The 26,791-nt window shown below is 45.0% G+C and overlaps 1 protein-coding gene and 1 long non-coding RNA gene across 2 annotated transcripts; one reads left to right on the plus strand and one right to left on the minus strand.

The window, feature by feature from the left end:
- Positions 1-295: 295 nt before the first annotated feature.
- LOC311102859 lies at positions 296-4,431 on the minus strand. The gene is made up of 2 exons (XR_014610050.1): positions 4,175-4,431; positions 296-2,340 (listed from the first exon to the last, which is right to left on the minus strand). It is a non-coding gene; the product is annotated as an uncharacterized lncRNA (long non-coding RNA).
- A 705-nt stretch (positions 4,432-5,136) lies between these two features.
- LOC311102989 (uncharacterized protein) lies at positions 5,137-26,789 on the plus strand (the record flags this gene model as incomplete). The annotated part of the gene is made up of 8 exons (XM_084144489.1): positions 5,137-5,197; positions 12,163-14,485; positions 18,168-18,488; positions 20,040-20,427; positions 23,076-23,142; positions 24,623-24,765; positions 25,004-25,107; positions 26,745-26,789. Coding segments are annotated over exons 2-8 (3,033 nt in total), but the record flags the coding sequence as incomplete, so codon positions are not given.
- Between the last annotated feature and the right edge of the window lie 2 nt (positions 26,790-26,791).

Genomic DNA, 26,791 nt, shown 5'->3' on the forward strand with positions numbered 1-26,791 from the left:
ATTAGTTGACCACTTGAGACTTGATTTGTAGCAGTTATTGAAAGTGCTGCCTTGGCCAACTGCCACACACATCACCACTGCCAAAGTCCTGCTCTGGCCTCTGGAGTTTTTCTGTGACGAGTAAATGCCTATCAGACCGTGATGACACAGCAAATTGAACTGACACTTGCAACAGTTAACATTTACATAGGTCATTTTGTTTAACCCTTAATAGTATATTAGTAATTGTTGTATATTCTGTAGCTATGGCAAACTACAGAAATATTTGACAAGAAAATTATCATTTTCTTTAAAGTATTATTACATCTGTTTTTTTATTTTGTTGCTCTTTGAAAATCTTCTGGCTAAAGATATCAGCTGTTTCTCAGGAATGGGAGGACGTGAACAATAGGCTGTGTTTTGGGTCGGGCTATATGACGACCCATATATATTCCATAGTAGCTCATAGTGGTGAATCCATCCACTCAAATCCTGTTAAATAATCAATACTTTTTTGTGGTTTTCAAAATTAACGTAAAATGAACGTTAAATAATAGCTAGGGTGAAATCACCTGAGATTTGTATTATTATTATGCTGGTTAGTTATTTATCCTGTTTGTATTGTGTGATTTCCTTGCACTGATTTCCTGCACTGGTGAAGGTTATTCCCTACTGATAAGTAGATTTGGGCAGCTTTGTGTTGTATTTTATCTCTAGAATGCAGATATAATTTCAGGGAGTTTTCAGACCAACACTGGTTGCAAATATAGGGCATTAATCTGGAATCTATCAGGGTTGGGGTCCAATTTACCATTGAATGAAGATTGGAATTTCAGTTTACTTCCTGAGTTGAACGACAAAGAACAAAATAGTGTCTCATTAACTTTACCGATACTCGCTCAGTACCTCCCACAAGCTATGTGACACGTCGTCCACTAGAGGGCAGACTACCAAGGCTTGAAGGGTCTCTTACAATAATCTCCATGCCCTATTTGCCACTCAAGGACATTCAGAGACTTGTCCCGAAGCCACTCCTGCGTTGTCTCGGCTGTGTGCTTAGGGTCGTTGTCCTGTTGGAAGGTGAACCTTCGCCACAGTCTGAGGTCCTGAGTGCTCTGGAGCAGGTTTTCATCTATGGATCTCTCTGTATTTTGCTCCATTCATCTTTGCCTCGATCTTGACTAGTCTCCCAGTCCCTGCCGCTGAAAGACATCCCCACAGCATGATGCTGCCACCACCATGCTTCACCGTAGGGATGGTGCCAGGTTTCCTCCAGACGTGACGATTGGCATTCAGGCCAATGAGTTCAATCTTGGTTTCATCAGACCAGAGAATCTTGTTTCTCATGGTCTGAGGGTCCTTTAGGTGCCTTTTGGCAAACTCCAAGCGGGCTGTCATGTACCTTTTACTGAGGAGTGGCTTCCGTCTGGCCACTCTACCATAAAGGCCTGATTGGTGGAGTGCTGCAGAGATGGTTGTTCTTCTGGAAGGTTCTCCCATCTCCACAGAGGAACTCTAGAGCTCTGTCAGAGTGACCATCGGGTTCTTGGTCACCTCCCTGACCAAGGCCCTTCTCGCCCGGTTGCTCAGGCGGCCAAACAATTCCTTCGACCTCATGGCTTGGTGTTTGCTCTGACATGCACTGTCAACTGTGGGACCTTATATAGACATGTGTGTGCCTTTCCAAATCATGTCCAATCAATTGAATTTACCACAGGTGGACTCCAATCAAGTTGTAGAAACATCTCAAGGATGATCAATGAAAACAGGATGCACCTGAGCTCAATCAATCAATCAAATGTATTTATAAATCCCTTTTTACATCAGCAGATGTCACAAAGTGCTATACAGAAAACCCAGCCTAAAACCCTAAACAGCAAGCAATGCAGATGTAGAAGCACAGTGGCTAGGAAAAACTCCCTAGAAAGGCAGGAACCTAGGAAGAAACCTAGAGAGGAACCAGGCTCCGAGGGGTGGCAAGTCCTCTTCTGGCTGTGCCGGGTGGAGATTATAACAGTACATGGCCATTAAGGCCAGTTTTTCTCCAAGATGTTCAAACGTTCATAGATGACCAGCAGGGTCAAATAATAATCACAGTGGTTGTAGAGGTTGCAACAGGTCAGTACATCAGGAGTAAATCTCAATTGGCTTTTCATAGGTTGAAATAGCAGGTGCGGTAGAAAGAGAGAGTTGAAAACAGCAGGTCTGGGACAAGGTAGCACGTCCGGTGAACAGGTCAGGGTTCCATAGCCGCAGGCAGAAGAGTTGAAACTGGAGCAGCAGCACAACCAGGTGGACTGGGGACAGCAAGGAATCATCAGGCCAGGTAGTCCTGAGGCATGGTCCTAGGGCTCAGGTCCTCTGGGAGGGGAGGGAGAGAGGGAGAGAGAGAGTATTAGAGGGAGCATACTCAATTTCGAGTCTCATAGCAAAGTTTTTTATTTTTTATACATTTGCAAACATTTCTGAAAACCTGTTTTCACTTTGTCATTATGGGGTATTGTGCGTAGATTGATGAGGAAACATTTGTATTTAATCAATTTTAGTATAAGGCTGTAACGTAACAAAATGTGGAAAAAGTCAAGGGTCTGAATACTTTCCCGAATGCACTGTACATGTGGGTAGGAGTAAAAGTCACTAGACAATCAGGATAGATAATAAACAGAGTAGCAGCAGTGTATATGAAGTGTGAAAGCGTGTCTATGTGTGAGTGTTTGTGTGGCGTCAATATGCGTGTGTGTGTGGCAGGTAGCCTAGTGATTAAGAGTGTTGGGCCAGTAACCGAAAGGTCGCTGGTTCAAATTCCAAGCCGACTAGGTGAAAAGTCTGTTGATGTGCCCTTGAGCAAGGCACTTAACCCTAATTGCTCTGGATAAGAGCGTCTGCGTGTGTGTGGGAGTGTCAGTGTAGTATGTGTGGGTAGAGTCTAAGTGAGTGTGCATAGAGTCAGTGCAAGGGAGTCAGTGCAAAACAATTCAGATAAATAATAAAGGGGGTCAATGTAAATTGTCTGGGTAGCCATTTTATTAACTGTTCAGCAGTCGTATGGCTTGGGGGTAGAAGCTGTTCAGGTGCCTTTTGTTCACAGACTTGGCGCTCCAGTACCACTTGCCGTGCGGTAGCAGAGAGAACAGACTATGACTTGGATGGCTGGAGTCTTTGACAATTTTTTGGGCCTTCCTCTGAGCCGAATATATATTGATAAAATTAAATCAAATCAAATTGTATTTGTCACATGCGCCGAATACAACAGGTGTAGACTTTACAGTGAAATGCTTACTTACAAGCCCCTAACCAACAATGCAGTTTTAAGAAAGAATACAATACAAAAATACAATATAAAATAATACGAAATAAAAGTAACAAATAATTAAAGAGCAGCAGTAAAAATAACAATAGTGAGGCTTTATACAGGGGGTCAATGTGCGGGGGCACAGGTTACTCAAGATAATTGAGGTAATATGTACATGTAGGTAGAGTTCTTAAAGTGACTATGTCACCTTGTCCAAGAGAGATTTACATGGTTATCAAAACAACACGCCCGGGTAAGCCTACACGAAACACAGCCCTTATTTTAAGTGTTTCTAAAATCCCCTATGGGAGAAATGAATCGGGGAAAAACGATTGGAACCGTTTCCTCCCGAGTGGAGCAGTGGTCTAACGCTGTGCCACTAGAGATCCTGGTTCGAATCCAGGCTCTGTCGTAGCCGGCCGCGACTGGGAGACCCATGTAAATGTAAGTCGCTCTGGATAAGAGCGTCTGCTAAAATGACTAAAATGCAAAATGTTTCCCTGTTTGACCGCTAGGGCTCTATACAGCTCCTTATGCCGCGTTCAAATGGGAACTCTCCGACTGGGAAACATCGTTTTGAACGGTCATCCACCTCGGAATTCCAACTCGGGAACTCGGGCCTCTTTCTACAGCTCTGACTTTCCGACCTAAAGATCCCTGACGTCATGATTTCACCTCGTATTTGTCCGAGTTCCCAGTTGTTTTGAACGTGGCATTAGTGCCAGCATTGTGGTGGTAAATAGACAGCAACGAAAATATAGATGAAAAATCTCTTGTTAAATAGTATGGTCTACAGCTTATCATGAGGTATTCTAACTCAGGCAGAACCTCGACACTTCCTTAATAGTAGAGATCGCGCAGCAGCTGTTGTCAATAAAGATACACCACCACCCCTGATCTTACCGGAATCTGCCGTTCTGTCCTGCCGATGCATAGAAAAAAGAGCTCGATTTATATTATCCATGTCCCTGTTCAGCCATGACTCCGAGAACCATAGTATCTTAACCTGCTACGTAAGTTCTCCTAACATGCTACGTTAATGATCCTAACCTGCTATGTAAACAAACCAGTCGTGGCGACAAAGAGGGGGCTTGGTTTCCCTGGGCGATTCTTCCCTGGAGTTTTCCTGGACACGGGTCGCAGTCAGACCAAAAGGTTTTGCTCATTGTTCTATTTGTGGTCAGACCTTATTGCATTAGCTTGGGAGAAGGCTACACATCCCAGGCCGGAAGTTTAGCCGCACTCATTGCACATGCGGAATCTTCTCTCATCAAAATAGCAGAAGTAAACGTTATTTTCATTTATAAGGGCATAATGTGGTCCTTTGTAGCTCAATTGGTAGAGCATGGTGCTTATAACGCCAGGGTAGTGGGTTCGATCCCCGGGACCACCCATACGTAAAAATGTATACACACATGACTGTAAGTTGCTTTGGATAAAAGCGTCTGCTAAATGGCATATTATTATTAAATCTTGTGTTTATGCCGCGATTGGTGGTGGTGGTTGACCCATTGTTTTCCTCAACTCTTTGCGATGAAGCAATTGCGCCGCCTACAGTAGGGAGTACGCCAGGGTATTTTCGTACGCTAAGTATTAAAAATGGTATGCGCCCTCACCCAATATGATATCTGTGTACTCTGTATGGTTTCTCATAAATTGTAGACAGCCTTCATTTTTACTCTCTGTCGAGTGTCGCATTACTTCCACAACAATGAATGAAGAGATGTGCCTAGTTGAGTTGCATTGCAACAACTCATAATAAAGCATACGCTATACATTCACAATCATCATGCAATGATTTCAGCGGCAAGAGTAGGAACTAGGAAGTGACGCTCCGAAAAGCAGAAAAAAAAGTTTTCTGTTTCAGAAGAGACTGAGAGAAAATGCCGAGCAGAACATTGTAGACTACCGACTATAGGCTACAAGGTAGGCTAAAGTAGAAGTTGCATTTATTCGTGTGTGTAATAATGTCAAAACTTGTCAATGTTAATGTGACAACTTGTCAATGTGTCTAAACTGCTCTACGGTGAAAGAAAGGTATTAATATAGGATTCAGGATATGGGTCCGATATGCATAATTAATTGTCCCCTCCATGTAGCATATTTCATCGACAATGGCTGCATTTAAAAACACATCTCAATTAATCTCCATGGAAATCCTGCATATTGATCTAGAATTTCTATGCAGTAGGATAGTTTAGACTTGAGACAGAATCGCGTCGTTCAATAGCTCGGATGGCAAGGGTGGAGGCAGTGTTACAATTGCTGCACCATAGCCTATCTCCGGTGCAACCCCCCTGTCCCCTGCAGTGTGGGGTAGAGTTCCACGTCACGATCGAAAGTTACATTGTGTATCCCCGTACAATAGATCAGGAGTCGCGGTTATCAATCGGTATGTATACAATAAGATTATTTGGAATGCAACAGTTGCAGGCCTTCTGCTAAGGCGTCTTCCTGGTCTATTGTAGGCTATCATACATTTTATGATGAAACCAGAAAGTGGAACTATGTCTGTAACATTACACATCTGAGCTGTGTCCTGCACGGGTCCTGCACAGGTCCTGCACAGAAGAGTGAAGTGGAGTTTTTGACTATAGACGGTAGTTTTAGTTTTATTAACCGTTCATTACCAGTTTAATGCCAGTTGCTGTGAAGGACAATTATAACTAAGTCAATTGATGAATATATTGTTTGGATATGCTAATGGATATGCCCTGTGCCAAGCACTTTCTTTTTAGAAGGTAGATTTTAAATGTCATTTTGGCCTTTCTCCCAATGGAAGACTAAAAGAGTGCATATGATATTGACATCACGTTGATACAAAACGACAGGCCTAATAAAACACTCACACAGGCACACACACAATCTCACAACCCACTCACTCTCACAGAGCTTGGCTGGCATATGCAGTGAATAGCATGTGTGAATGTTTCCAAGCTTTGCAACGTTATTTTAAGGTACAGCAGAGAGAGCAGAGAGTATAATGGGACACAGAGTGGGGCTAGCAGTATCCCCTTTCTGTCAGCAGACTATTTGCTATGCACCTCACTGACTGTATGTTGCTCTGGATAAGGGTGTCTGCTGCTAAATGACCAAAATGTAAATGCAATGTTTGAGACATTGTAATAATTGTGCAATAATATTGTAAAACTGTTGTAATAGTGCCATGAAGAGCAATTCTACTGCGGAACGGTGTAAAGAGAGGTTTATTCTCCCTATCTTAAAGGTCCAATGCAGCCGTTTTTATCTCAATATCAAATCATTTCTGGGTAACGATTAAGTACCTTAATGTGATTGTTTTAAATTTAAATTGTCAAAAAGAAACAAAAATACTTCTTATCAAAGGGCAATTTCTCAACCAAGAATTTTGCTAGGACTGTCTGGGAGTGGTCTGAGTGGGGAGGGGAAAACTTAAAATGTGCTGTTATTGGCAGAGAAGTTTGGAACCCTCTTTCTTATTGGTCTATTAACTCCATCCCACCAAAACTGCCTGAAATTTCAGGCAGTCTTTTCAAACAGCTCTTACACTAAAGGGCATTATCATAATTTTCACAATTTCACAGCATTATTCCAAACTCATAGTGTGGAAATATATATAAAACACAGGAAAATCAAGTTTTTGACTCCCCTAGACCTTTAAAACTATGCAAGGGCCTCTGGCATTTGTAATATTAAACCTACACCAGCTTCAAACAGCTGAAAATACAATATTTTTGTTTATGGAAAATATATTTCATAGCGGGTCAGATGTTACAAAGATACTCGACACAATGACTGCTTGTTTTGTCACAAACTGAAATTAGTGCTTTTGAGCCGTAAATTACAGCGCCCCTCATGCAAGAGGAAAACCATATATGGTCGTGGAAGTAGGTGTGGCGAGCAGACTGGAGAGGATCACAAGGATGAGCCGAAAGAATGTGTTGTTCGATTGGGAGAGCGTTTACAGCGATAGAAACAAGGCTGCATTGGACAGCGGATGGGTTGTGTACATGTAGGCTATTTGTGCAATAGTAACGCAATAATGTGCAACACTTCTTGTGCGACATTGTCCATATTTTTGCAGATCATTGCTCCATTTTGGACCGGATAGCACGTTTGTTCTAACGACATCGATCTACCTCATTCTTTGACTTGAAAAATAATAGTGAGGTCAGCATAGAATGACTCAACGCTAGAGATGCATGCAGTCAAATCTCCGTTTGATTGCACACTGTGGGGCGCGTGGACCTAGGGACAGTTGCTGCACTGGTGGTCATCGCAGAAACATGACAACACAGTGAGTGATCTGATAGGAACTGGGATTTATATATTTGTGCTTGTTGATCAGTAAATGAGAACTAAGAAGCATGCAAGTGAATGGTTGACATTAGTTGTAAACAAAGTTTACCATTGCATTATATAGGCTGTTATGCATATTAAACCTAATGATCAGCTGTTTAGATATCTCTGTGTGTGTGTGTATTACTTAATATGCAGTGTTTCTTTAGAAAAGGAAGAAGTGACTGTTCATATGACGTAGGTTATTAACCACGTTGACATGTTGAGCAGCCCTAGATCCGCTGCGCGTGGTCTATAGCCTATTTTTCTTTTATCTTGGAGCTCGTGCTTGTGTAGCCTATATAGGGTACATTGTTGCCTCACTTTGTTGCAACGTGCCATGGAATTAGTGACTGGATAATCCGTGTTCTGCAACAAAGGACTGCCTTCTCGTAAATAGCGCTGAGCTGGCTGGCGGTGGGGACGCCGTGCGGAGGTGGGGGGTCCAGCAAGGGTTGTTCCGATATAGAACGCAACATGTTTTTTCTTTTCCTTTTTTTTGCTGTCTGTGGGGAATTCTTCTCACTCCCCCATGTCAAACACAACGACTGTGCGTTCGCTTTCACCGCGGTGCCCCTTGGGTGCACGGTATTCGCTGTTTAAATTAAGAAACGCTCGGGGATTAGGTAATTACGGTTTAGGTACTATATTAACGGCGTTACCTTGGTTAAAAACGACCGGGGGTTGTTACTGTGTCATTATCCTACTAACCTACACTCGATAGCCTATAGAAAGGTTAGGGGGACATCGTGTTACTGCGCACATATTTCATATTGCATAAACAACACTGCAAAACACACTCCATATGATTTCTGCTGTTCAGCAAAATAGGCCAAGGCAATGCGACTTGCACGTTCTTAATATAGGGTGCTCACTCCTCTCTCCAATTCCCTGAAATTGATAAGAGGTATTTCTTCATGAACACGGTGATGCATTCACATTGTTTTTTATAGCCTATATTGGAATGTTTTTTATAGCCTATATTGGAACAGCATCTACATAATTGTTCCTCATTTGGATTTTAGAAGAACACGCTATAATATAACATGTTATAAATATCCTTGGCCAGTGCAATATAGTGTCCTGTCCTCACCATGGTGCTGAGTGATTCGTGCTTTTTGAAGTCGTTTCGTTTCCGTTTGAATAATACAAAAATAATCAAGGTTTTCAATTAAGGTTTGGATAATTTTTGCTGTCTGACAAAATCACAATTTTAGTAGTTCTTCAAAGTAAATAAGGCATACTTTTATGACTGCTGAATAACAGATATCAATCACTTAGATCATGTATTTTCACTTAGAGATACCTCATGAAGCAACTGCTCTCGATCCCTCATGCATTTTTCTGTCTGTTTTACATTGCAGGTGTAAAAGAAACAGAACCTGGACAAGTAGGCTCGCAATGGATTAGGGTCATTGTAGTTAATTACCACGTTATCTGTGCTAAACTATTTAGAATAATGGCCGTTGGAAACTACAACTCCCTACTACTACAGTTCGGGTTTGATCTGATTTATCTCTAGAGAAAATGGCCAATGTGCGCATTGAACTCACAGAAAAAAAACCCCGAAATAAATTCAAATAATTGAATGAACTGATGTCAGTCAGTTAGTTGTTTAAAAACCAAAAAATAACCAACATTTCGGTTAGTCACTCAGCACTACCTCACTGTGAAGTGTGGTCGGTCAGACAGTCAAGTTACAATGTTGCCCCAGTGCAGGATATGAACTGCTGCAGCTGTCTATTTTAAAGTTGCTACATCCATTTTTGGATTTAGAAATTAATTATATATAGGCCTACCCATTGATTTTTGAAAAATATTACTTATAAATGCCTCATGAGCTTAGTTCACCTCATCAGCCCAAAATATTTTATTTTTTTTATGCAATGTTTGTAAACAAAGTAAATGTAAACAGACACGGTATAGCTTCAAAACATGGTTAAAATAATAATTTTGATATCGTGGATGGTCAGTCCTTGCATCCAGAACTCTGTCTATGAATTTGAGAGTGGTTACATTTCTCCAGGCCCATCCTTCAGCATTTACCAAAACAGAGGTGGGGTTGCCCTTAGTTATTGTTTGAATGAAGGACTGTAGCTTTAAGGTGTGTGTTTCCTAGATGGTTGCTACCTAGGCCATACAGCTCCTTTGGAGATTGTAGTGCATGCTATCAGTGCATGCTATAAAATATTTCAATTGCAATTCAATTCAATTGCAGAGGGGTCTGTATCTTTGTGTATCCAGATTGCGATTGTCATAACGTGTTGTCATGACAATGGAAGTGATGCCCAGAAAGATTTGGACTACAATACATTTGCCTTTTTTATATGTCAAAGCCGACTGACTAGCTGTGACGGAAAATTAAAATGTCATATTTTGAACTTTAGGCCTTTATTCTAAAGGTCATTGTGAGTCATGGTTATTCTCTCATTATCCCATCTCTTGTTTTCCTATTGAACATGCAGGAACAGGGTCAAGGGGTGACAGGTTCCCCTTTTGAGGATGCAGGAACAGGGTCAAGGGGTGACAGGTTCCCCTTTTGAGGATGCAGGAACAGGGTCAAGGGGTGACAGGTTCCCCTTTTGAGGATGCAGGAACAGGGCCAAGGGGTGACATGTTCCCCCTTTGTCCTGAATGACTCAGAGACCAGTGAGTCAGAGCACCAGTGCAAAAAGAGAAAGTAGTATGCATCCCAAATGGCACCACATTCCCTAATTAGTGCACTAATTTAGACCAGGACCCATATGAAATAGGGTGCCATTTGGGGCACAACCAAGTAACATTTAGCCTCAGAATCTCTTTTTGGTGCATTAATTCATTCAGAAAGGGAGCAGCTCTCACTGTGCCTACCCAGACAGACAAGTCAACCAATCAATAAAGTTGATTTATAAAGCCCTTGTTACAGCAAGTCAATTAAATTCAAGAGGAAGCTTTAATATGACAGTAGAAATTAGCAAACGGGCCACAACGGTGAATATTGGTAAAATCACACTCATTCTCACGCTGTGTGGTGTGTGTAATAATAATAATAATAATAATAATAATAATAATAATAATAAATGGTTGCTTATATTTGTCCTGTTTCACACATGTGTGTATTAATACGCATGTGTGAATTGGAAATGTTTGTTTTTGCATATCCCAACTCTCCCTGAGACACCCTCGGAGAGTGGGGTCACAGCTGTGTGTGTGTGTGTGTGTGTGTGATGGCTGTGTGTGTGATGGCTGTGTGTGCGTGTGTGTGTGATGGCTGTGTGTGTGTGTGTGTGTGTGTGATGGCTGTGTGTGTGATGGCTGTGTGTGCGTGTGTGTGTGATGGCTGTGTGTGTGTGTGTGATGGCTGTGTGTGTGATGGCTGTGTGTGTGTGTGTGTGTGATGGCTGTGTGTGTGATGGCTGTGTGTGTGTGTGATGGCTGTGTGTGTGATGGCTGTGTGTGCGTGTGTGTGTGATGGCTGTGTGTGTGTGTGTGTGTGTGATGGCTGTGTGTGTGATGGCTGTGTGTGCGTGTGTGTGTGATGGCTGTGTGTGTGTGTGTGATGGCTGTGTGTGTGATGGCTGTGTGTGTGTGTGTGTGTGTGTGATGGCTGTGTGTGTGATGGCTGTGTGTGTGTGTGATGGCTGTGTGTGTGATGGCTGTGTGTGCATGTGTGTGTGATGGCTGTGTGTGTGTGTGTGTGTGTGTGTGTGATGGCTGTGTGTGTGATGGCTGTGTGTGTGTGTGTGTGTGTGTGTGTGATGCTGTAGTACATCCTCCTCTATCTACTGCTGTGTCACTCTCAGAACCTCATGTAAATTGATGGTGTCTTGAAGCGGTCATTTGACTGTTGCAACCAGTTAGTTACCATGTGATCAGGAAGTATTTAACCTTTATAACAACATTTCTTCTGCAAGGGAGTCCAGCTTCAGTGTGTGTGTGTGTGTTACTATGTGTGTTACTATGTGTGACTGTGACTGTGTGTGTGTGACTGTGTGACTGTGTGTGTGTGACTGTGTGTGTGTGTGTGTGTGTGACTGTGTGTGACTGTGTGTCTGTGACTGTGTGTGACTGTGTGTGCGCTTGCATGTGTGTGCTAAGCTGTGTCATTACTAGCTTAGCTCACATGACACAGGGGTAAGGACACACTGCATGCAGGGAGCCAGGCAGGCACACTTTCAACACACACACACACTCACACAGCCATCACACACACACACACAGCCATCACACACACACTCACACACAGCCATCACACACACACACACACACACACACAGCCATCACACACACACTCACACACAGCCATCACACACGCACACACACACACACACTCACACAGCCATCACACACACACACACACACACAGCCATCACACACACACTCACACACACACTCACACACAGCCATCACACACACACACTTGCATTCCCTTCTTTCTATCCCACCCAACCCGTTACCTTTCACTGGTACTCCATTGTGTTGGAAAGGGTTTTTACATGGCTGCAGGCAGCTTTAACAATAGGTCCATTAGGAACCCTGTTGGGACCTCTCTGGACTGCCCTGTAACATGCCTGACCCCTCTGGTCTCTTCACAGGATGTCTCCCATGAATGAACGAGGCTAGTGGACATCCAGACATCTCTATCAGCACCGGCAACCTCTCAATACAGCAGGAAGACGAGTTAAAGGGAAGAAGGAGAAGATTGGGTTTTGTCTACGTCCAGTCCAACTCCCTGGCTGTTGGTTGCATATGTGGTTTGGTGATTTCTGTTGAAATATGCAACTCCCTCTCCTAGGGTGTGTGCTGTGAACATTCTAATCCCTTTGTCTTCAGATAAGGACAGTGGAAGAGAACCACTTTGGGCCATACGTTGATTGGTGGTCTGTGTGGTTGGGGGACTGTTGTATACCTAGTACCCCATACACCCCCCACCTCCACCTAGCCCCGTTATTCATGCTAGACATGAGTTTACCATCCCAGCAGAAACCCAACAGTAAGAGAACAGGCAAGCGCATCTCTTTTTTCAACGACCAAGGAGTGGCGATGAAGGAGACGTCCTCTCAGCAGCATCCAGAAGGTTCTTACTACGGCCTTGGTGCCCCAGCCCCAGATCCTGGTCCTGGCCAGAGTAAGGCTGCAGGCACCGTCACCTCCACAACCTCCAACCCAGAGGCTCCACATACTGGTATGTACCTCAACTCAGTGATCTTCAGTCCAGAGAAAGGAGACCAGAGTCGGGGACATTACCAACAGACTGTACCCATGAAGTGGGCTCACCAGGACCCAGCAGCTCAACCACAGCCTCAACAGAGAACTGGAACTGAGAACTGGACACAGGGTGTAACTATGGCTAACTGGGGGCAGAACTTTGCTCCGTACCTAGGGGGCGTCAACGTCAGTGACTCACGGTCCCAGACCAAGACTGCCTTTGCCAAGCAGCAGATCCGTGAGGGGCCTCCACCCCTGCAGCCCCAGCAGCCCCAGCCCCAGCCCCAGCCCCCTAGTAGGGCTGTGGAGAAGCAACCACCCCAGCAGAAGCAGGTGGTTAACCTTAACCCTCTCCCTGGTGGAGGAGAGGCCTACAGAGACGTTAGGGATGTGGCCAAGCCTCACAGTCTAGAGTGGGAGCAGCAGCATCAGGCTTCCCAACAGCAACAGCAACAGCAGTCCCAGAACCAGGTGTTTCCACAGACCCTTAAGCCTGGGGCTCTAAATGCCCAGCAACACAGCACATCCAACCCTGGGGGCAGCTCCGTGCTTCAGCCCTTCCAGCTAGCCTTCGGCCAGCCCAAGCAACACCTAACGGCTGGCTACTACCAGGTGTTTCAGGGGGGCAACAGGACTTTACCCAATCTGAACTACAACGTCCAACAGCCCAAACCCCAACCACATCCACAGACCCAACCACATCCACAGACCCAACAGCCCAAACCCCAACCACATCCACAGACCCAACAGCATCCACAGACCCAACAGCATCCACAGACCCAACAGCATCCACAGCTCCAGCAGCAGCTGCAACAGACCCAACAGCATCCACAGACCCAACAGCATCCACAGACCCAACAGCATCCACAGACCCAACAGCATACACAGAGCCAACAGCATCCACATCTCCAGCAGCAGCTGCAACAGACCCAACAGCATCCACAGCTCCAGCAGCAGCAAATAAAACAACAACAACAGCAACAGAAACAAATATTACAGGAACAACAACAAATGCAACAACAACATCATCAGATGCAACAGCAGCAAATGCTTCAGCATCAACAGCATTTACAACAACAGCAACAACAACTACACATACAACAAGAGCAAGAGTTACAACAGCAACAACAACAACAGCAACAGCAACAGCAAATACAGCAACAATTACAGCAACAACAACAAATACAACAACAGCAATTGCAGCAACAACAACAACCCCAACATATTCTAGAATACTACCCCAGCAGCCAGAACCCACCTACCCACCCACACCCTCACTCCCAGCCGCCCGTGTTGGTGCACTCCCAAGAGCCCTCTGTTCAGGCATCAACCCCCCCAGACCTCCAGGAGACGTCCTCAGACCCTCTAAACATTCCCCCCCACACAGAATCCCAGCTCCCCCCTACAGAGACCCAGCTCCAGCCTCCCCATCTCCAGCTGCAGCTTCGAAGATCCAGGAGACTCTCCAAGGAAGGTGGACCACCACCAGTTGACAACCCCTTCCTCATCCCATCTGATGGGGCCCAGAATGGGCCCTCTGAGGGGCCAGGTGGAGCCCCCAAGGCGGATGAAGTCCACATTGCCCAGGTGGCCCCTACAGGGGTCATCCAGAGCACACGCAGAAAACGGAGGGTCTCCCAGGAGGTTAACCTGGAGACACTGGCCCAGAAAGCCTCAGAGATGGAGTCCCTACCGCCACACATTGTCAAGGTAACTGTTTCTGCTACCCTGGTGCTTGTTGTAATGCTTTGAGGGGTATAGTATAGTTACATGATAGTTACATTATATAAACGGCATATCCCATCTTCAATTTTAACCGAACTTTCCATGCATACATATGCACTCGCGTACAAATCTATTGAAACACACAGTGGTGTTGGGCTTGAGGAGCTGCAATAACAGTCCTCTTTGATGGATGTTGTTAAAACATCCATTTGGTTGTTGTTTACCTTTGTATAATGGCAGAGGGATTCTGGATCCCTTATCTAGAAGTAGATCAGAAACAAAAAGCTTAATGCGTCTGCCAAGGCCGATCGAGCCTGAAATGATGTTGTTTATGAATGATTAGCACTGAGCAGAATAAGCAATCACCAGCCCAATATTAACACAGCAGATCTGAATGATTTAGCAGTGTCTGTCTTCATGGAAGGGTTTTATTGATAGGTTATGGATGCACAATTACTCATGATATAACGCATGACCTAAAAACGATAAGGAATACTCCTATTTTGTGTGTGCAAAAAACAGCAAGAAATGCAAACCACATGTGGGTATTTTGTCCTCAGTGCAACCTTTGACAGTTTAACCTACTGCTCTAAGTGTCGTTACACCAATTCGGTGCCTTTTGAGAGGTGTAACTTGGTGAAGAAAAAGTTTGATTTCACCTTTTATTTATTTATTTCACCTTTATTTAACCAGGTAAGCCAGTTGAGAACAAGTTCTCATTTACAACTGCGACCTGGCCAAGATAAAGCAAAGCAGTGCGATAAAAACAACAACACAGAGTTACACATGGGATAAAACAAAACGTACAGTCAATAACACAATAGAAAATATATATACAGTGTGTGCAAATGTAGTAAGTTATGGAGGTAAGGCAATAAATATGCCATAGTGCAAAATAATTACAATTAGTATTAACACTGGAATGATAGATGTGCAAGAGATGATGTGCAAATAGAGATACTGGGGTGCAAATGAGCAAAATAAATAACAATATGGGGATGAGGTAGTTGGGTGGGCTAATTTCAGAATGGCTGTGTACAGGTGCAGTGATCGGTAAGGTGCTCTGACAACTGATGCTTAAAGTTAGTGAGGGAGATAAGAGTCTCCAGCTTCAGAGATTTTTGCAGTTCGTTCCAGTCATTGGCAGCAGAAAACTGGAAGGAATGGCGGCCAAAGGAGGTGTTGGCTTTGGGGGTGACCAGTGAGATATACCTGCTGGAGCGCATACCACGGGTGGGTGTTGCTATGGTGACCAATGAGCTAAGATAAGGAGGGGATTTGCCTAGCAGTGATTTATAAATGGCCTGGAGCCAGTGGGTTTGGCGACAAATATGTAGTGAGGACCAGCCAACAAGAGCGTACAGGTCACAGTGGTGGGTAGTATATGGGGCTTTGGTGACAAAACGGATGGCACTGTGATAGACTACATCCAATTTGCTGAGTAGAGTGTTGGAGGCTATTTTGTAAATGACATCGCCGAAGTCAAAGATCGGTAGGATAGTCAGTTTTACGAGGGCATGTTTGGCAGCATGAGTGAAGGAGGCTTTGTTGCGAAATAGGAAGCCGATTCTAGATTTAACTTTGGATTGGAGATGCTTAATATGAGTCTGGAAGGAGAGTTGACAGTCTAACCAGACACCTAGGTATTTGTAGTTGTCCACATACTCTAGGTCAGACCCGTCGAGAGTAGTGATTCTAGTCGGGTGGGCGGGTGCCAGCAGCATTCGATTGAAGAGCATGCATTTAGTTTTACTTGTGTTTAAGAGCAGTTGGAGGCTACGGAAGGAGTGTTGTATGGCACTGAAGCTCGTTTGGAGGTTTGTTAACACAGTGTCCAATGAAGGGCCAGATATATACAAAATGGTGTCGTCTGTGTAGAGGTGGATCTGAGAATCACCGACAGCAAGAGCGACATCATTGATATACACAGAGAAAAGAGTCGGCCCAAGAATTGAACCCTGTGGCACCCCCATAGAGACTGACATAGGTCCAGACAACAGGCCCTCCGATTTGACACATTGAACTCTATCTGAGAAGTAGTTGGTGAACCAGGCGAGGCAGTCATTTGAGAAACCAAGGCTATTTAGTCTGCCAATAAGAATGCGGTGGTTGACAGAGTCGAAAGCCTTGGCCAGGTCGATGAAGACGGCTGCACAGTACTGTCTATTATCGATCGCGGTTATAATATAGTTTAGGACCTTGAGCGTGGCTGAGGTGCACCCATGACCAGCTCGGAAACCGGATTGCATAGCGGAGAAGGTACGGTGTGATTCGAAATGGTCGGTGATCTGTTTGTTAACTTGGCTTTCAAAAATTTTCGAAAGGCAGGGCAGGATGGATATAGGTCTGTAACAGTTTTAACATTGTGTCATAAAGAGCAAATGTTCAACTTAATAAAAAATATGTTTTCTCTTCTCAAGAGGATAATACAAACATTACTATAGTAAGTGCCAAATAAAGTAACAGTGTTCACCGTAACAGGGTTGACGATTTCATCTTAAATCAGTCATAAATCGCCTTGTGATGGGAAATGGAATTGTGTTGTGTGCAACAGGGAGGGGCAATTGAATGCAAGCTTCACAATTTTGTTGTTGTTGTTAAAACATTTCTAGGTTGTCTATCTATGGTTAACAGGGTTGACGTGTTACGCTCGATAAGCTCAGTTTTCCACCACAAAACACCAGAAAAGGCCCAAAAAGAAGCAGCTCGCCTGCTTTTACTCTCTATATGTTTTACAACGTGGGGATGGTAAGGGGTATATGCAGCCTTGGTCTTCCCCTACATTATATCTAGCGTGTAACGGTGCACTCCCTTGTGTCTGCCTCATGCCTCACCATATAGCATATAGAATAGGACTGCTAGGTTAACCTGCTGAATGCTGACTGGACCCGTTTCACTCTGCACTCCTCCATCCTCCCCCATTGATTCCATCAAAGCGGGGGTGTAAGTGTGCGGTGCTCAGCAAAATGTATGCCTCTCTTTCTCCTGTCCTGGTGTTGGGGCTGGAGGCTGGAGTTTTCCACTGGGAATAGACAAGGAATAGGCCTCTAGCATCAGGTCATACTCACTCCTATAGGCATCTGCCACACTCACTCACTCCTATAGGCATCTGCCACACTCACTCACTCCTATAGGCATCTGCCACACTCACTCACTCCTATAGGCATCTGCCACACTCACTCACTCATATAGGCATCTGCCACACTCACTCACTCCTATAGGCATCTGCCACACTCACTCACTCCTATAGGCATCTGCCACACTCACTCACTCCTATAGGCATCTGCCACACTCACTCACTCCTATAGGCATCTGCCATACTCACTCACTCCTATAGGCATCTGCCACTCTCACTCACTCCTATAGGCATCTGCCACACTCACTCACTCCTATAGGCATCTGCCACACTCACTCACTCCTATGGGCTTCAGCTGATGAAATACACTTCATTTTATTATGTTTATTTAGGGAATTGAAAGTCAGTTTACGGCATTATGCTAGTGTTTGCTTCCTGGTAGTATAATTCTATTATAGGTTCACTTCAGTACGACAACACATTAAGTAGTAAGTAGTTTGTTTGCTCATTTGATCTGTAAAGGAAGCTTGTTCAGGTAGCCTCTCCAGTCAGGTATTTGATGATGTGTGTATCTGTCTGTCTCGTCATCAGGCGCAGCACCACAGGCCCTGGAGCCCCCAAAGACCAGCGCCAGGGCGAGGGACCATGGACAGGGATTCAGGGGGCCACAGTGTCAAGCGGCCCCGTGATGAGAGCATGATGCCGCTGGTCATCCCTGTGTCAGTCCCCGTACGGAGGTCAGACCCCCCCTCGTCCTCGTCCTCCCCAGACGGGGAGCAATCTACCCTGGGCGCAGGCTTGCCACAGAGACCCTTCACCCTCCAGGACGTGACCAGCATGGACGGCAAACCCTCCGTCATTGTCACCCGCAGGCGATCGCTCAGGAACTCTCTGTCAGAGAGCTCAGGACAGGTGGGTGCTAGTGTCCTCCCCTCACATACACACCTTACTGACGTCTCCTCTAGTGCCATCAGCAGGGGCTTGGTTCATACCTCTGTTCCCCTATAATCTCTTATAATCCTACATGTCCTGCCACCATGCTCTTGCACTCCCCCTCATCCAGCACCCAACTCTCCCCTGTTTCCCCCAATGTCTCTCTCTGCCCTCATTCCAACCCTGCCCCTCCCCCTCCCTCCCTGCTGCCCCAGATCAGGTCAAGGAGATTAGCAGGGGTTATCCACGCTATAGATGGAGGTATAGCCTACTGCTATACTGTACTGTACAAGAACCAGGGTGGGGGTGTACTGGACATGTTATGTGTGGGGGGATAATGTACAGTATATATGGTGAGGGTGTACTGTGTACTGTATGGGGGATCATGTATATAAGGTGGGAGTGAACTGTAGATAATGTAGAACAGGGGTCTCCAACCTTTTCTAGCATGAGAGCTACTTGAAACATGTCATGCTACTCATTTTTATTCTAGCTTTCAAAAAGGCACATTCTTCTCTTCTCTCCCCTGCAACTCTTCCCCGGGTCCTTAGTGTACAAGAGAAAGTAGTGCACTATGTTTTCTGTCAATATACCTGGTAAAATAATGGTTAATAAACTATTCTAAGGGGGCCCTATAAAATCTGTGATTTTATTTCTCCCAAATTATGTTTTGTCTGTTTTATTTTTCCTGGTTTTAGATTACAATTGTTCATAGAGAAACAACGAAATTTGATGTTCTGAGTCGATGTCAATGCTTAAATCACATCAGAAGACCATTTTTTTTTAAGTCTGGAAGAAAACAAACAAATGTGGATTTATTTGTGTATTTCCCCTTTAATGAGGAATGTGAGGTCTAATGTACCGGTCTAGCGATGGTTCTGTATTGCTGCTGCTCATTTCGTGGCAAAGTTAGCAAATAACTAATAATAGATACAAATGATATACTTCCTCATGATATACTTCTGCCAGGTAAGCCTACTTTGCAGTTAACATTTTAATTGAGAAGGTTTTGGGGAAAGTATTTCTGTCAACCCACAAGATGGTTATCACATGGCTACACGCAGTGTTAGACATACGCCCACACCACACAGACAGACAAGGGCAATATTGATGGAAATTAATTGGCAGATATTGTGTTAGGTTTTGCTTTTTAAGCCAATCGTGGCTAACCAGGGGTGGGATAATGCCAATGTTCCATTGGTTACATAATAGCTGGGAGCTTGCAGTGTCTGATACTTGTGAGATTTGTTTATGACATTTTGCGGTGGAACACATCAAAATTGCATGTACTTTGAGAATAGTTTGGCGAGCTACTCATAGGTGGGCTGCGATCGACCTGTTGGAGACCCCTGATGTAGAATGTATCCTCTCTCTAGTGTCTGACCAGATGAACAACTCACTTAGACTGCATGCTGTAAACATTGCTTCATACTAACTGGTGTATAGTAGTGTGGACAGGGTGGACATGGATCAGTGCCTCGTAGTTTGTCATGTATTTGTATGTTTGTACTGATGTTCTACCTCCTTTAGAACGGCGGAACCGAGGGAGGGAACGACAACGACGGCAAAAAGCCCAAACGGCGTCCCCGGCCCGAACCCCTCTTCATCCCGCCTCCCAAGCCTGGCACCTTCATTGCCCCCCCGGTCTACTCCAGCATCACACCCTACCAGAGCCACCTCCGCTCCCCTGTCCGGCTGATAGACAACCCCCTGACCATGCCGCCCTACACCCCCCCGCCCATCCTCAGCCCGGTGAGAGGGGGATCAGGTCTCTACTTCTCTACCTTCCTCTCCTCTGCTGCCTCCAGCCAGGGTCTTCCTCCACCCAGAGTCTGCCTCCAGCCAGGGTCTTCCTCCAACCAGGGTCTGCCTCCACCCATCACGCCCAAATCAGCCACACGCAGCCTGCTGAGATCCAGTGAGTACCACTACCTGGGGCCTACTGGGGTTGTAGTACAAACCTACTCAACCTGTGTGCTTCTGGGGGTTGTAGTCCAAACCTACTCAACCCATGTGCTTCTGGGGCTTGTAGTCTAAACCTACTCAACCTGTGTGCATCTGGGGGTTGTAGTCCAAACTTACTCAACCTGTGTGATTCTGGGCGTTGTTGTCCAAACCTACTCAACCTGTGTCCTACTGGTGTTTAGGATTTAAACAAGCTGTCATCAGAATGAACTGTAGCTGGTATGGCAACTGCTCGGCCGCCGACCGCAAGGCACTACAGAGGGTAGTGCGTACGGCCCATTACATCACTGGGGCCAAGCTTCCTGCCATCCAGGACCTCTATACCAGGCGGTGTCAGAGGAAGGCCCTAAAAATTGTTAAAAACTCCAGCCACCCTAGTCATAGACTGTTCTCTGTGCTACCGCACGGCAAGCGGTACCGGAGCGCCAAGTCTAGGTCCAAAAGGCTTCTTAACAGCTTCTACCCCCAAGCCATAAGACTCCTGAACAGCTAATCATGGCTACCCAGACTATTTGCATTGTCCCCCCACCCCACCCCCTCTTTTACTCTGTTTATTATCTACAGTGAGGGAAAAAAAGTATTTGATCCCCTGCTGATTTTGTACGTTTGCCCACTGACAAAGAAATGATCAGTCTATAATTTTAATGGTAGGTTTATTTGAACAGTGAGAGACAGAATAACAACAAAAAAATCCAGAAAAACGCATGTCAAAAATGTTATAAATTGATTGTCATTTTAATGAGGGAAATAAGTATTTGACCCCTCTGCAAAACATAACTTAGTACTTGGTGGCAAAACCCTTGTTGGCAACCACAGAGGTCAGACGTTTCTTGTAGTTGGCCACCAGGTTTGCACACATCTCAGGAGGGATTTTGTCCCACTCCCTTTGCAGATCTTCTCCAAGTCATTAAGGTTTCGAGGCTGATGTTTGGCAACTCGAACCTTCAGCTCCCTCCACAGATTTTCTATGGGATTAAGGTCTGGAGACTGGCTAGGCTAGGCCACTCCAGGACCTTAATGTGCTTCTTTTGAGCCACTCCTTTGTTGCCTTGGCCGTGTGTTTTGGGTCATTGTCATGCTGGAATACCCACCATCCACGACCCATTTTCAATGCCCTGGCTGAGGGAAGGAGGTTCTCACCCAAGATTTGACAGTACATGGCCCCATCCATCGTCCCTTTGATGCGGTGAAGTTGTCCTGTCCCCTTAGCAGAAACCCCCCCCCCCCCCCCAAAGCATAATGTTTCCACCTCCATGTTTGACGGTGGGGATGGTGTTCTTGGGGTCATAGGCAGCATTCCTCCTCCTCCAAACACGACGAGTTGAGTTGATGCCAAAGAGCTCCATTTTGGTCTCATCTGACCACAACACTTTCACCCAGTTCTCCTCTGAATCATTCAGATGTTCATTGGCAAACTTCAGACGGGCATGTAAATGTGCTTTCTTGAGCAGGGGGACCTTGCGGGCGTTGCAGGATTTCAGTCCTTCACGGCGTAGTGTGTTACCAATTGTTTTCTTGTTGAATATGGTCCCAGCTGCCTTGAGATCATTGACAAGATCCTCCCGTGTAGTTCTGGGCTGATTCCTCACCGTTCTCATGATCATTGCAACTCCACGAGGTGAGATCTTGCATGGATCCCCAGGCCGAGGGAGATTGACAGTTCTTTTGTGTTTCTTCCATTTGCGAATAATCGCACCAACTGTTGTCACCTTCTCACCAAGCTGCTTGGCGATGGTCTTGTAGCCCATTCCAGCCTTGTGTTGGTCTACAATCTTGTCCCTGACATCCTTGGAGAGCTCTTTGGTCTTGGCCATGGTGGAGAGTTTGGAATCTGATTGATTGATTGCTTCTGTGGACAGGTGTATTTTATACAGGTAACAAGCTGAGATTAGGAGCATTCCCTTTAAGAGTGTGCTCCTATTCTCAGTTCATTACCTGTATAAAAGACACCTGGGAGCCAGAAATCTTTCTGATTGAGAGGGGGTCAAATACTTATTTCCCTCATTAAAATGCAAATCAATTTATAACATTTTTGACATGCGTTTTTCTGGATTCTTTTGTTGTTATTCTGTCTCTCACTGTTCAAATAAACCTACCATTAAAATTATAGACTGATCATTTCTATGTCAGTGGGCAAATGTACAAAATCAGCAGGGGATCAAATACTTTTTTCCCTCACTGTATGCATAGTCACTTTAACTCTACCCACATGTACATATTACCTCAATTACCTCGACTGACCGGTGCCCCCGCACATTTACTCTGTATACCCCCTGTATATAGCCTCTCTACTGTTATTTATTTTATTTTTTACTTTTCAATTTTTTACTTAACACTTATTTTTCTTAATACTGCATTGTTGGTTAAGGGCTTGTAAGCATTTCACTGTAAGGTCTACACCTGTTGTATTCAGCGCATGTGGCAAATAAAATTGGATTTGATTAGCTGTGGGAGTTGGATCATAACATTATTCCCTCATATAAACGTTTCTTGAGTAATGCGCATGAAGTAAGCACACTTCCTCAAAATCTGCTATGCTAAATATTTCTGCTGTAAGAAGATAAGAATAGTACATTTAACAGACTTTTTTTTTTTTTTCAGACAGCGTTGACATAACCCCACCAGTGCTCTCAGTGATCGGTGAGGCCACGCCAGTCAGCATAGAACCGTGAGTACACACACACACACACACACACACAGAACACACCACCCTCCATACTCCCTTCACCCCATTATCAGTTACGTGTATGGATCTCAAGTTTAAGATCCGAGCCTGAGAAATCAAAGTACTCTTAAATCAAAGTACTTTTAAATCAAAGTAATTTTAAATCAAAGTCATCTTAAATCAAAGTACTTTTAAATCAAAGTACTTTTAAATCAAAGTACTCTTAAATCAAAGTTAGAGTCAGAGCAGATATTCATCCAAGGCCAAACAACTAGTCAAATGGTACACAGTGTGTCTTTCTCAGTGATGGTGCTGAGTCTATTGATATGTGTTGCAGCAGAGGAGGACTATTTGTATGTTAGTTATGAAAGGATAGATTGGGTGCTTTGGATCTGACCCAGTTAGCCTGTATCACAGCCCTGATTTTATCCACAAAGACAGAGGAGTGTGTGTGTGTGAGCACGGTGTGTGTGTGGGAGGTGGGGGTGGTTGGTGAGGAGAGACAGGGTGCATTGTGGGTTGTCTTACATTCCCTTTCTTCCTCTCTCTGACTGGTAGCAGCTGGCTAGTAGTCAGGCCGGCCGGGCGGGCCAGGCGGGGACATCCTCCAGTGGTGATAAATCAGGTCTTTCAGCTGAGTCTGGAGCAGCCAGCCTCCACTTTGTTTCCTCTTCTGCTTCCTCCTTAAACAGTCCCCCTCAGCCCCCTCAGCCAGATCAGTTTACAGCAGGGGCCTGTTGATTAGTGTACAATGTAGCAAAACATTTTGCAACGGGGAAACAAATACGATTGTTTCTTATTGGAAAAGTCCATGTAGTCCTCAGCCAGATCAGCTTACACCAGGGTTAGTTCAGGAGGCTAACTTTGTGAACGTTGCAGATAGAAATCATATTAATAGAGCTGACGTGATCCTTTATTCTACATGTCACAGATGCTTGTTTGTTTTACGTAGGCCTAATATATTTCTATCTGAATGTTCTACAACGTTGTGCCCTGCTGAACACTCCCCAGCTAGCTCACTCTGTGGGAGGGGAGGGGACCTGAACTGAGCTAGCAGGCTGCAGCCCAGGGAGGGAGCAGGCAAAAATAGTGTCTGCGTTCCAGACTGTTTTCAAAGCCGCCAGTAGCTATCATTGGAGGGGTATCCTGGGGGTAACCTGATCCACTTACAGCTTTATCATCGTCCTGTTGCTTCAGTGCAGCAGACAGTTATTTTAAATGATTAGCTGTGGCTTATTTCTGCCAACCAGCCGACCACTAGTTAACTACATGTCTGTATAAGAACACTTATTCACATTATTTTTCTTTAAATAGAAAATTGACCTAATTTACGAAAGCTTCCCTGTCAATCACAACAATATGATCTAGAATTCTAATAATGGAGGCTGTGCCATAGCAGCACATAGACTGCCTATCATGCGCATTTCAGAAAGTGTCTCCCATCTCTCCAACTGACCACTGACTGTACATTCTGTCATCTCAGGCGTATAAACATCGGTGTGAGGTACCAGGCAGAGGTACCAGAGCTGAGGCAGCGTTCAGCGGCCCAACAAGACCATCCCAAGGCTGAGCTGGTCTGGGCTCCTCTTCACAACCTAGAGGCTAAACCTGGAGATCGGGAGAGAGGTAACACACTAACATACGTATCAGCTGACTTTCCCACCATTAATAATCTGTCATAATACTGTCATTAACCAGGTATTATCCAATAGAAATTAGTCAGTAAATCAAGCATTCAGTAGTGATTTGAAGAACCCAGTGGAGAAATTTTGCTGATCATGCTATCTCAATCACGATCTCTCTCTCTCTCTATCTCTCCCCCCCCCCCCCCCCCCCTCCCGCCACCCTCTCGCTCTCTCTTCAGTGGATGACCTCATGAACCTGGCGTGCTCAAGCGCTCTGCACGGTGGAGGGACCAATCAGGAGCTAGCGCTGCACTGCCTGTACGAGTGCAATGGTGACATCATGGTGAGCAATGCATGATGGGTCATGATGACTGAGGAGGGATGACAGAAAACGAAAAATAGTGTTTGGGTGTTGACAGATTGTACCTCAGTTTGTGAGGCTTTTCTTCCATCTTGTGTGTACTGAACAGAGCACTGATCTTGGGATTTAACGGGACCCCGGCTGTGTTCCAATATCCAGACCAGCATATAACTTGCTAAACCACCACCAAATGCATACACAATGCATTACATTTTTTATGTTTTGATTTGAGCCATTTAGCACAGCACTCTCTACCTCCTGCAAACACAAATGGTGTATGGTTTGGTAAGGTATTAAGGTGAATGGTTTGGTAATGGGATTAGGGTGTATGGTTTGGTAAGGGTATTAGGGTGTATGGTTTGTAAGGGTATTAGGGTGTATGGTTTGGTAAGGGTATTAGGGTGAATGGTTTGTAAGGGTATTAGGGTGTATGGTTTGGTAAGGGTATTAGGGTGAATGGTTTGGTAAGGGTTATTAGGGTGTATGGTTTGGTAAGGGGATTAGGGTGTATGGTTTGGTAAGGGGATTAGGGTGTATGGTTTGGTAAGGGGATTAGGGTGTATGGTTTGGTAAGGGTTTTAGGGGTGGAGGAATTGTTAGTGCTGTCACTCAGCAGAGTCAACCACTGTGTATCTAACACGTAGCAGATGTGGTGCAGCACAGTGGCTAGTGAGTCCACTATTCCAGCTAGTAGCCATGTTCTCCTTGAATCTAGGTGTGTTTTTGTTATCAGGTATGCTCAGTGCTCTATCTGCCCAATGTAGAAAACGCTTACACACACACATACACTGATACAGTACACACACACACGCTGACACACGCTGACACACTGGAGTAAAGGTCATGTATGGGGCCTTGGGCAGAAACACAGCAATGTGTTCAATTAAAGAGATAGATAGAGAGAGAGAGATAGAGAGAGAGAGAGAGAGGAGAGAGAGAGAGAGAGAGAGAGAGAGAGAGAGAGAGAGAGAGAGAGGAGAGAGAGAGAGAGAGAGAGAGAGAGAGACAGTGAGCTAGAGGGAAGTGAGAGAGAGAGAGAGAGAGAGAGAGAGAGAGTGAGTGAGAGAGAGAGAGAGAGAGAGAGAGAGAGAGAGAGAGAGAGAGACAGTGAGCTAGAGGGAGTGAGATAGAGAGAGAGAGCGAGACAGTGAGCTAGAGGGGAGTGAGAGAGAGAGCGAGACAGTGAGATAGAGAGAGAGAGCGAGACAGTGAGCTAGAGGGAGTGAGATAGAGAGAGGGAGGCGGCCTATACTAGTGGCTCCAGCTTGCAGCATTTGGCCATGTTGTTGTCAAGGAGACAGGGTGGCTGTCAGTGTGTGAAGTTCTCTATCTCTCTCTCCCTCTCTCTCTGTCTCTGCAGCAGCAGGAGGCATGTTGCTCTCTTACAGTATATCTCCCGGTTAATCCCTCAGTATTAGGGACAGATCAGCCTATCAATATCAAGTAGAACTCTGATCAGTGTCCTGTGTGTTCTCCAGAAACCAGCCAAGTAAACCTTGATTTAAAGTATTGCTCGGAGACTCATAAACTGTTGCAAAAAAATAAACACATTTTTCATTTATTGCTCTTCAGAGTTAATTTGTAAATGGTTGGGTTGATATGTTGTTCTTGGTTTTCAGGAAGCGTTGGCCCGCCTGCTGTTGAAAAAACCCCATCTTCCCAAAGA

Source organism: Coregonus lavaretus, assembly GCF_964263955.1.
Source record: "Coregonus lavaretus genome assembly, chromosome: 27".
Taxonomy (NCBI): Eukaryota; Metazoa; Chordata; class Actinopteri; order Salmoniformes; family Salmonidae; genus Coregonus; species Coregonus lavaretus.